This window comes from Arachis hypogaea, chromosome 16 (genome assembly GCF_003086295.3).
Source record: "Arachis hypogaea cultivar Tifrunner chromosome 16, arahy.Tifrunner.gnm2.J5K5, whole genome shotgun sequence".
NCBI classification, from domain to species: domain Eukaryota; kingdom Viridiplantae; phylum Streptophyta; class Magnoliopsida; order Fabales; family Fabaceae; genus Arachis; species Arachis hypogaea.
In genome coordinates this window covers 69,433,615-69,445,646 of record NC_092051.1, presented here as the reverse complement: position 1 = coordinate 69,445,646, position 12,032 = coordinate 69,433,615, and the positions used below count along the sequence as shown (strand labels likewise).

The 12,032-nt window shown below is 36.5% G+C and overlaps 1 protein-coding gene across 4 annotated transcripts; it reads right to left on the bottom strand.

The window, feature by feature from the left end:
* Window positions 1-4,155: 4,155 nt before the first annotated feature.
* Window positions 4,156-11,768, bottom strand: LOC112754339 (leucine-rich repeat receptor protein kinase HPCA1-like). 4 transcript variants are annotated; one of them, XR_011874316.1, is made up of 13 exons: window positions 10,883-11,768; window positions 10,644-10,788; window positions 10,429-10,540; window positions 10,144-10,196; window positions 9,137-9,193; window positions 8,700-8,797; window positions 6,063-6,123; window positions 5,565-5,609; window positions 5,393-5,472; window positions 5,099-5,275; window positions 4,920-4,988; window positions 4,771-4,842; window positions 4,156-4,593 (listed from the first exon to the last, which is right to left on the bottom strand). XR_011874316.1 is itself a non-coding variant. In XM_072220847.1 (11 exons), exons 8-10 carry the CDS (start codon window positions 5,392-5,394, stop codon window positions 4,785-4,787), a joined length of 246 nt encoding a protein of 81 aa, XP_072076948.1. In that variant the 5' UTR covers window positions 5,395-5,472; window positions 5,565-5,609; window positions 6,063-6,123; window positions 8,653-9,193; window positions 10,144-10,196; window positions 10,429-10,540; window positions 10,644-10,788; window positions 10,883-11,768; the 3' UTR covers window positions 4,453-4,593; window positions 4,771-4,784. The 4 variants fall into 4 exon arrangements, 2 of the variants coding, with proteins under 2 accessions (XP_072076948.1, XP_072076949.1); XR_011874317.1 differs by lacking the exon at window positions 9,137-9,193 and having other exon boundaries at window positions 8,653-8,821; window positions 10,883-11,213; XM_072220847.1 differs by lacking the exon at window positions 5,099-5,275 and having other exon boundaries at window positions 4,453-4,593; window positions 5,276-5,472; window positions 8,653-9,193.
* Window positions 11,769-12,032: the final 264 nt, after the last annotated feature.

Below are 12,032 nucleotides of genomic sequence, written 5' to 3'. Positions count from 1 at the left end.
ATGTCCATCTCCCTTGAAGTTCTGTCTCTTTGGTCCAAGGTAATCGTCACGTTCCCTACTAGGGTTGCTTCTATGAGTGTCCCTTGACGAGACTACCATCTTTGCGTATTCTTCAACCACTCTTGCCTTGTTCACCAGATTGGAGAAAATGCGAATCTCCATAGGAGCCACAGCAGTTATGATGTCGTCCTTTAAGTCCCTTTGATACGTGATACACTTCCAACTTTCGTAGGTCTCTGGGGCACCCTAACACGCCTTAGAGAGCCTACAGAGCTCCTCAAACTTGCTCGTATAATCTGCCACAGACAAGGAACCTTGCTTCAGTTGCATCAGTTCCATCTCCTTTGCTTCCTTTGCAGACTCAGAAAAATACTTCTGGTAGAAGGCCGTCTGAAATACATCCCAAAGAACATCAGCGTTCTGAAGCTGTAGCAAGCGGCATTCTGCCTGCCACCAATGCTGGGCCTCTTCCCGAAGTTGTTAAGCAGCAAACTCCATGTATTGGTTGTTCGGGACATGCTGTGCCTGCAGTGCGTGCTCCATAGCTTGGAATCAATTATCCGCTTTCGTGGGATTAGTTGAACCTCGAAAACTTGGAGGACGAACCTTGAGAAAAGTCACCAAAGTCATCGGAGCACCTCCCGTGTTATCTCCACTCCCTATAGCATTGTCATTCGCATTTCCTTCGCCATTCCAATTTCCATTTTCGGGCGGTTGGCCTAACCTCTGCAAAGCTTGTAGAGTCACAGCAGCATTAGCCTTCATAGTATTTGCTAAGTTTGCCATCGCCACCATGAATTCGGCATGGTTGTCAGCCGATTGCTCATTCCTACTCTCTCGTGAACGTGTACGACCTCGTCCGCGAGTAGCCATTTGGGTTCCTATCTACACCAAACAATCGATATCAAGGTGATCAGTCTCAATACCAAAAGTCTAGTGCTTCAATTATCCCAAACAGGCACTCACAAACAAGCATGCTATGAAATATCAAGTAGATAACCTAATAGCATCAAAGAAAAAGACACACAGAGTATGCAATGAAGCACAATCGGTCCATCCCTCAGGCTCACGAGGACGAACCGCTCTGATACCACTAAATGTAACACCCCAATTAGCCTAAGCTTTACCTCGCGTCGTAAAGCTAAGATTAATTAAGGATTACGACAGTTCTAAGCTCATACATGGGATATATAGAAGGAATAATATTATCTAGAAGCCTGATGAAGGATATAGTTCAAAAACAAGATTTAAAAGCGCAAAACGAACTAACGAGGCGTCTAACTTAAAGCACAAGGAACAGATGTGATATAAACAAAATAGTAGTATAATAGTGTAAAATCATAGAAAACTAGCCACGGCTCGCGGAGTTTGAGCCCGCTTCTGTCACCAATCAAACAACTCACCGAGGTGGGTTGCAACCTGCATCTGAAAAATACAACAGAAATATGGTATGAGAACCGGAGGTTCTCAGTATGGTAACAGTGCCCAATATGTAAGATGTAAGGCCCCGGGATGTCGAAGGCAATCCTAGAACTTCACACCAAACTGATATTCAAGCTTAACATAAATATAAATAAATAAAGATCTTAAACCATAAACCATAAGCAGGGTTATCTAACTTAGGGGATTTCTAACTAGAACTAGTCACACCGCTGTATCCCACAGCCTTCGCCACCCTAACCTCCGTGCGATCCCATCGCCACACCTGCCTAACCTCCTCAGCACCAGACAAACACAATTAATGCAAACAAGTAATACACAGGTAGTAATCATATATAACAAGTAATTCAAGAAGCAAGTAGGCATATTATACAATTAGGCAAACTCGAGTAGTCAAAGCAAACAAACACATAAGAGATGCATATGATGAATGTCTATCCTATTGGCTCGTGATATCACTTGTCGGTCTATGAATGCCAACCCGACACATCCTTTCGGATGTCGCCTTTCAGCCACGTCTGAGGATATAGCGCCCGGTACGCTCTTGTTCTGAGGATATAGTGCCTGGCACACTATCGTTTCGAGGATATAGTGCTTGGCACACTCTTGCGGTAGAGAAGGAAAAGAACAACAACATATAACTCATCACAAATCATTCCAAGGATATAGTGCCTGGCTCACTATCCACATCCACAAGTCCATCAATCTCAAATCATCATCATTGCTCATCTCAAATTACTTCCAATTATCAACTGTCAACATTCCCAGAATATAGTACCTGGCACACTCTCAACATCTATCAGGATCATCCATTCCTTTTTTAGTCCTCAACTTATCACATCCATCATCAATTCATACTTTCCATCCCAAACTCATCAGTTCATCAGTGTCTCAAATTATTATCTGCAATCATCCAGTTCACTACTATCCTTCTCTCTCAACCAAACTCATCCTCGGTACACCAAAAACCTAAACCTCCGTTTACTAACTTTTGAAAATAATCATCAACTAAAACTCTTAGCCTATTTTCCTTATTTCCATACTCAAATCTAAGCCCAAAAGCCTTAAAATGGTGTTATAGAAGCTTACAACCTTGTTGGGAAGGCGAAATAGTTGAAAATAAAGTTTAAAATTATGAAACAGGGCGTGTGCGTCCGCACAGGGGTGTGCGTTCGCACGCCCAGGAAGATTTTAAAAGTGTGCGTACGCACAGGGGTGTGCATATGCACAGGTACTAAAATTTATAGAGTCTGTTCACTCGCTCAAGCTGTGCGAGCGTCCCCTAACAGACGTCCCTTCCCGACTTGTGCGTGCGCACAGGTCTGTGCGTCCGCACAGGTCGTAATTCTCCATTGATGTGCGTGCGCACAACCTATGCTAGTGCTGCTACCAGAGCCCTTTCCCCTGTCTGTGCGTACGCACAGGTCTGTGCGTCTGCACAGAATAACATTATCGTAGGGTTGTGCGTCCGCACGAGGGTGCGTGCTCGCACATATCAGAAATCATGAAATTCTGAAACCTTGCAGAATTTCAAATTTTTAACACCAACTTTGAATGATCATAACTTCTTCTACAAAATTCCAATTCTCACAAACTTTATATCGATTTAAAGTGTTTTCAAAGATCTTTAATTCTAAACAAATTTTAATTAATTTCAAAAACTGAGGAAAAATTTATGATCGAACAAAGTTCACCAAAAATCTAGTTTTTACAAAAGTCACAAAACCTCAACATTACCAACATTTCGAACCAGACCAAACCAAAACCACTTTAAGCTCTACCTTCTATCATAACCTACCCTTTTTATCATATTATACCATTTCCATCCACCAACACCTTCTTCAATCCTATTTTAATCATAACTCTACACTCATATCATTATCATTCAACAACAACCTCAATAACCAAAACAAATTCTCATCAATTCCAATAATCATTACCAACAAAGTCTAACATTATGCAAGTCCATCATAAAACTCATCAACACCAATTACACTCAACAATCATCATCAACTACACTAACCAACCATGAAAATCATCATCAACCTCCATCTTCAAATCTTAACCACTACAAAAAATTCTGGTAAAAACGGCAGTTTTTTTTGTATTTACGGCAATTTGAACCGCCATTATTACCAATAATGGCGGTTTAGTAAAGCGACATAATTCTGGGCGCCATTTTGGTTATTACGGCGGTTTTCTGAAAATCGCCACAATTTCCTAGGTTAAAACGGCGGTTTTTGAATAGGTTAAAATGGCAGTTCAAACTGCCGTTATTTCCAAGGTTAAAATGGCAGTTTTTAGATAGATTAAAACGGCAGTTTGAACCACCATTATTACCCTAACAGAGTGGTATTTTGGTTGGTTAAAATAGCAATTTGAACCGCCATTATTTTCTGGGTTAAAATGGCGGTTTTTGGATAGGTTGATACGGCGGTTTGAACCGCCATTATTACCCTGCCAGAGTGCCGTCTTGGTTGGTTAAAACGGTATTTTTGAACTACCATTTTTACCCTGACAGTAGCGTTTTAGTTGGTTAAAATGGCATTTTTGAACCGCTGTTTTACCCTGATAGTGACATTTTTTATCGTTTAAAAAAACAATTTTTACCGTCATTTTTATCGCGTTAAATAAATAATTTTGTGATTAAAATTTCACAATAGCAAAAAATCATAATCCATAAATGAAATATTATATAACTCATAAACAAAATATTAATATAATATATAATTTTTTATTATTGAAAATCAAAAGTAATAAGTCCTATACAAAACCTTGTCTTCCTAAACTTACCAAAATACAAGCATTGCAATAAACACTAATCAGTCAAATCTATCATCCAGTTTCCTAAACTATGCTAATATCTAATAATGTATTTAAACCATCTAATAAGTGTTGTTTTTACTACTTAGAATATGAATATACAAGATAGGTAGCTTAGCTAAGTGATGATGAATAAGATTTGGAGGCTAGAAGTTTCCTCCTTTTGTAATTAACTTTTTGTAATTAACTTTAAAACAAGCCTGCCTTAGTTTCTTGGTCTCTTGTGTGAGTTTCATCTCGGGAACTTGCTCCAACATCTTTGTTTCTTGCTCCAACACTCCAACTTCATTATCCAAACTCATCTCTTACAAAGATTTGTAGGAACCTCTCCTGTCAGGAAATTTCTATCAAGCCGGCTGTTATAAATTAAAATTATAACAATGAAAAGATATCATTAGAAACAATATATAACTAGTCAACTAAATATATAGAGAAAAAATAAAATTATATTGGTAGAAAGAATCGAGAAAATTTATTAAAAAACTGAAATATGCGGCAATTACTTACAGAACCTCAAGTGTCTAAACTAGTCCTAATGTTTCGGGTATAGAACCAGATAAATCATTTCCATTAAATAATCTGCAAGGAAAAAGAAAAAGGTTGTTAAAAATGGTAAAATAGATGACATCACAAGCTTATAAAATATATGAACTTACACATGTATGAGCACCATGTCAGAGCTGAAAAGTTTGGAGGCACCTGAAAGCTGGTTCTTATTGAAATGGCTGCATTAGATTACAAATGCAATTCAAAATAGTTATTATAAGATGAAGAGAATACTGCTTCTTAAATCAGAACGATTTTATCCTTTATAAAGGGTCAAATTAAGTAGAACCTAAAAATTTTTACTGTTATAAGGGAATGCCTCTAGTAAGATTCAACTCATTTACAAACTGAGTTATCTGGTTCAGATGCTCCTGTGCAATGAGACTTCAGCCAAGACAAAATGAATTTCATTTTGCATCTAACGAACCCAAAGGACATTCGGCATGTCTTCAACCAATGTGCTAACCTGTATAACATCTCAAAGTGTAACTCAAAGAAAGGAACTCTAGTCAGCAAACAGTAACAGCGTGGTGCAGAAACCAGAAACCGGCTGTTGAATGGACTGGGTGATGGAGGACAATACATGTCTAGGATACCAGGGGGCCTCTAAACAATTTCAGGCACATGTAAACAAACTCCATAAAGTGTTGCACTGTCTGCTGCCTAATCAAGGAATTGAAGTTTACAAGATGAGTTTCAGTAATCACTCATCTTCAAATTTCTATACAAAATTATGATGTCAGCACATTTTTTACCTTGAGTGTAAAGATAAATGATAGATCATCTCTGCCTAAATATTCCTGCAGATAATAAACAAGAAAAGTATTATATCTTTGGTCTTGAAGGTGATGAGTGCTCAATAGAAAGTTAATTTCACAGTAAGACACTGACCGATTCACTACCACTTTTCAACTGGAAAAACTAAAACTACAAAACAAAGAACAAATTAAGAGAAAGCAACAAAGAAATATGCTGATACTACGATACTATCATTAATAGTTTCTTATGTCTCTTGAATAAGAGATTTTTGTGTCAAAAAATAATGCACAAAGACAAAAAAATGAAAGATCATGAAATGTAGAGCTCCTCTATGTTTCTCAGTTTCTTATATGTGATCAAATACTACATTATGCTCATATAGAATGAATTGGTTATCTAAAACACGAGGTAACTTAAATATGTTGTATTGTTGAGCTTGTCAAAAGCAGAAACATCTACTTTGCCAAAGAAAATTAGAGATTGATGTGGCGTACCTGTCCATAGACAAGTTCATTTTAATTCACTTAGAGATGGAGTCCACTCCAACATTGATGCCTGTATATCAAAATTTAATAAATGAAACAGAATAAGATTCTACCCCAGGAAAAATAAAGATGACCAATTTATCATTAACAATTAAGAACAGCCAACTCAAGAATTTGCTATATTCCATAGACTTCTATTGTTGTTCCTGACATGATATAAACACTCAAATTATGTTTGCATGCTGAAAGTTAACATTGAAACTAATAATATAATTTTAAAATTGAAAACAAATAAAATATTCAAATATTCAATCATTTATTAATAGAAAATTAAAAAAAGAGTAACTTTGTGAAGCAGATTTTATGTTTAACTGCTCTAAAATCCAAATTAGTACTGATAAATATGCAAAATTAAATAAGAGAAAATCATAATTAACTGGTAAACTATCCTGGCTAAATGGATTGAACTCAATCAATTATATATATATATATATATATATATATTAAAGCAACGATATAATTAACAGTAGATTGTTATTTGAATCTACCACATAATTATCACTAATTTATACATAATTATCATAATTGTTGAAGAGTATTTAGTAAAATAAATTATATTTTAATCTTAGAACAAGTGGAGAAAGTGCACATAAAATAGAAGATATGAGAATTCCATTTAGATATCTTGCAAAAAGGAAAGAGTTTCATTTTCTCAAGAAAATATATACAAAAGTGACATAAAAAAATAATGTATACAATATTTCTCAGATCTATACATACAAACTGAATTTTGATTAATATATCGGTGGATTTTTATATTTGCTTATCTATGATGATGAGCGGATAATTTATACGTGTTTTGGCATTATTTTTACATAGTTTTTAATATGTTTTAGTTAGTTTTTATTATATTTTTATTAGTTTTTAAATAAAAATCACATTTCTGGACTTTACTATGAGTTTGTGTATTTTTCTGTGATTTCAGATATTTTCTGGCTGAAATTGAGGGACCTAAGCAAAAATCTAATTTAGAGACTGAAAAAGGACTGCAGATGCTGTTAGATTCTGACCTCCCTGCACTCGAAGTGGATTTTCTGGAGCTACAAAAACCCAATTGACGCGCTCTCAATTACGTTGGAAAGTAGACATCCAGGGCTTTCCAGAAATATATAATAGTTTATACTTTTCCCGAGTTTTGATGACACAAACTGGCGTTCAAACGCCAACTTCCTGCCCTATTCTGAAGTTAAACGCCAAAAACAGGTTACAAACTAGAGTTAAATGCCACAAACAAGTTGCAACCTGGCGTTTAACTCCAAGAAAAGCCTCTACACGTGTAAAGCTCAATGCTCAGCCCAAGCACACACCAAGTGGGCCGCAGAAGTGGATTTCTACACTATCTGCACTTAGTTACTTATTTTCTGTAACCCTAGCTACTAGTTTAGTATAAAAACAACTTTTAGAGACTTACTATGTATCTCATGACATTTTACATGTTTCATATTGTATTTCTGACGGCATGAGTCTCTAAACCCCATGGTTGGGGGTGAGGAGCTCTGCTGTGTCTCGATGAATTAATGCAATTACTTCTGTTTTCTATTCAATCACGCTTGTTTCTGTTCTAAGATGCTTGCTTGTACTTAACCGTGATGAATGTGATGATCCATGACACTCATCACCATTCTCAACCTATGAACGCATGCCTGACAACCACTTCCGCTCTACCTTAGATTGAGTGTGTATCTCTTAGCCTCTTGGTTCCTGATCAGAGTTTTCGTGGTATAGGCTAGGATTATTGGCGGCCATTCCTGAGATCCGGAAAGTCTAAACCTTATCTGTGGTATTTCGAGTAGGATCTGGGATGAAATGACTGTGACGAGCTTCCAACTCACGAGTGCTAGGCGTAGTGACAGACGCAAAAGGATCAATGGATCCTATTCCAACATGAGTGAGAATCGACAGATGATTAGCCGTGCGGTGACAGCGCATTTGGACCATTTTCACTAAGAGGACAGATGGTAGCCATTGACAACGGTGATCCACCAACATACAGCTTGCCATGGATGGAGCCTTGCGTGCGTGAAGAAGAAGACAGTAGGAAAGCAGAGATTCGAAAGACAGAGCATCTCCAAATCCTCAATCTGTTCTCCATTACTTATTTATTTTATGCTATTTACTCTTCATAAATATAATCACTCTTATCATTGATTTCCTGACTAAAAATTACAAAATAGCCATAGCTTGCTTCAAGCCGACAATCTCCGTGGGATCGACCCTTACTCACGTAAGGTATTACTTGGACGACCCAGTGCACTTGCTGGTTAGTGGTACGAGTTGTGAAAAGTGTGATTTACAATTCGTGCACCATATGACAACTCAAAATTTTTACTTGTTGAACTTTCTTTTTTCTTGGTGTTTCTTTGTGATTTTTGGTTTGAGTTTCTATGAAAATGCCACCAGATATCGGATTGAGTTTTAGTACGAAAATGTATGTAAACTGAAAATACTTGTCCTGCTCATGAATGTTCCCTCTTGCATTATTTTAATAATAATAATAATAATAATAATAATAATAATAATAATAATAATAAGTAAAGACCTTTCCATCATAAGGAAGAGCAAGAGCAGTAGAGAGTAAAGAATAACCAGTGTAGACACCAATTTCCATCGTCTTTTTTGCATTGATGAGTTTAATCAGCATGTTTATAAGTTGTCCTTCATCTGGTGGCGTAGCCATGAGACCCCTGTTATATATGTTTTACAATATGCTGTAAATTTAATTTGTTAAAGTTGAAATAAAAAGGTTAGTTCTTCTACCAATAAAAAATAATAAAATACTATTTTAATTTCTAATATTTAAATTAAATATCAATTTATTTTCAACATTTAAATTGTCTTTTTTTTATTTTAAATAGATTCAATGATGTCCATGCTTTAAATTCAGGAAGAAAACATGTACCATAAAATTATAATTGATGCTTTGTCTTCTCAAAATCAACCCGCTTGTAGGAAAATTCTTGAAAGTAAGAAATTTTATCGAGTTATGAGAGAATATTCCTGCAAGCAGGTAGAGAACAACCAACCTGTTTTGACATTCTAATCAAGTTACTTATCAGTCCACGCATTCTTTCCTCCACACACTGAAAACTTAGTTTGAATAAGTAAGATTACATGCAAGTGTACACATTAACTCATCCATGATAAAAAGTTCTAAATGCACAGCCACAGACTTTGGTCAAAAGAGTATAATCCTGAATTAAAAATGGCATGCCATATACTACAGGATACAGATGGCGATGTGCAACAGATCCCTCAATATGGAGGCTACTGCTGCTCAGGAGAAATGAAATAAACTTCATAAGGTAAGAGACTGAAGAATAGGTTTCTTGATAATGACATTGACTATTTCAAAACAAAATTTAAAAGGAAAGCTAAATAGAAGAAACTCCGTACAGTGCAGTGTTCTTTGAGGAAGATAAGAATCCCTCAAATCCTTTCAATACATTTCCACACTGCCCAGGATCCTGTAAGTAACTTGTCTCCATATCATAAATCTATGTTAATGGCAAAATGTTAGCCCATTATGGCTAGAAACCATGTAAAAGTCCTTCAAAGAGCTTAATTTCATTAAATCATTTCATGTTAGTGAAGACAAGCGTCCAATTTGAGCATCCAATGATCTAAGATACCGCACCTGAGTGCATCATTGCATGCCAACTCAACAAGAAACTTACAATAAAATTGGAATTAACTGCACAACGTGAACAAGAAATTGCTGGACAAGTGATGGGATTAATATTCTGTAACATATCCCGCTAGCACTAGGGTCATATCATGAGAATAAAGATAGGATACTGCTCTGTTTTTCGTCCATCTGATATACTAGTAGTAAGGATGCTTATTTGGACCATTGGTTTTTATCTATAACTTTACATACATACAGCTTAATAAAAGTCTAACTCAAACAGAAATAGCTCCAGATCCATATGAAATTGGTTGGTTCAAAATTCTCTTTTGCCACCAGTAGTTATTTCCATTTCAATATATAGAAGATTAAGATCAATGAGAGATGTTAGAAGAAGTAACTCACCTTCTTGTGTAGAACAGCTAATAGATGCTGAATCTTAGTTGTGAGTTGTGCATCTGCATGAAACCAAAATGACATCATTGATTCCTTAATAAGTTCTTATAACAATTTTCATAAGCATTTCCAAGACACTTATGATATTATCACTTTCATCTAATTATGAACCTATATTGCAATAACACAGCCACACAATGTTTCAAATTCATAGGAAGGTAACTAAAGCAAACTCATTCCCGTCTTTCCACATGTTTCTCATAAATAAAACAGTTAATTAATAATAGTCCTTACCTTGAACTCGAGCCTATCCACAATATGACTCTGACATTTTGAACTCATCTCTAACCTTCGCAAGTTCAATTTTCAACTTTTCTTCTGAGGACATATTATCTGGATGGAAGTACTGGAATTAGCAAAAGGTGGACAATCAACACACATCAGTAACAACATCTTCAATTATAAAAGCAAAACACTCAAAATTGTTGATAAATGGAGAATTGGCAAACCTTGTTGCGAACAGCATAGAGTTGGAGGAGAGTGAGGAGATGTAGAGAGAGATGAGCTTGGAGCACAAGGGCAAAAGCTTGGAATCATCGTAGAGAGCCAAATGATTTACTTATTGCTTATCAGATCAATGGTAGAAACAACAATCTAATTGCCATTCACATGCATATGAAACCCTAAGACAATCGATCAAAATGAAATATTTTCAAGAAAACAAAGGAAAAGAGGGGGAAGAACCTACCTTGCTAGTATGCCACCGGAGGAGAAATTCGCAGCATGGTAGCTCGATAGACGAGATCACTGCGTAGAAAAATGTCGTCGGAGGAAATTGTCGCTGGAGGAGACGTCGCCAGAGGAGACGTCACAAGAGGAGACCGTCACTGGAGGAGACATCGCCAGAGGAGACGTCACAAGAGGAGACCGGCGCTGGAGGAGATGTCGCGTGAGGAGACCGTTGCTGGAGGAGATGTTGCAGGAGGAGAAGTTGTACGAGGAGACTGTGGCGTGAGGAGTCATCGTTGGAGAGGATCGTCGCCGGAGGAGATCGCGAGTGGCAGAGATTCAACCGTTCTCTCAAAGTGGCCATTGTCCGCATGGAACAGTGTAACGAAGGTTAAGTTAGGGTTGGGCCTTTTTATACAATGTGGTAATGGCGTTTTAAAACCGCCTGAATCCACAAGAACCGCCATCAAGTGTAAATTAATTATGGCACCACAAAAAAATGTCATAATATCTAAATATTACGGCCATAATATTAATGTCATAATCTCTGAACCGCCGTAATATTAATGCCATTTTATGTCTGTTTTTTTTGTAGTGAACACACACCACACAATTCATCCATATTCATCATCTATCAATACCAAGCATCACACCCAAACTCATTTCATCTCAATCTAACTATTTCACACCATATTTATCATTATAACATCATAATTCATCAATATACTCAAAAAGCATCAACCCATCATAATTCATCATAAATCATCATTCAACAACTCAAATCCTCAAATCATTATGCATCATCATCATGCAACAATTCCAACAACCAATTTAATTCAATCCTATCCTATGGGCCACTAGCCTAAGTGTCCAGAAATATTATATAAAGGAAACCAAAACCATACCTTGGCCGATTCCCAAACACTCCAAACGTCAAAACGAAACCAGCAAACTTGATCCAAGGGCCTAAACCAACTCCAACAAATACCAAAGCTCAAACTAACAACACATATATATACCAACATCAAAACCTAATATACACAAAACAACTAAACACAAGGGTTTAGTGAAACCTTACCTTATCCGACGAAATTAGGGATAAAATTCAACATTTACCCACTACTACAGATCACCTAAACAAGCAAAACTACAAAACTTTCTCAAGAACT

Excerpts from the sequence above, each read along its gene's own strand:
- LOC112754339 (XM_072220847.1), bottom strand. The coding sequence starts at position 5,394 with ATGTATTGTCCTCCATCACCCAGTCCATTCAACAGCCGGTTTCTGGTT. Across the intron at positions 4,989-5,275 it reads CACTTTGAGATGTTATACAG|CCATTTCAATAAGAACCAGC; the intron begins GTTAGCACATTG and ends AATCTAATGCAG. Across the intron at positions 4,843-4,919 it reads GACATGGTGCTCATACATGT|ATTATTTAATGGAAATGATT; the intron begins GTAAGTTCATAT and ends TTTTCCTTGCAG.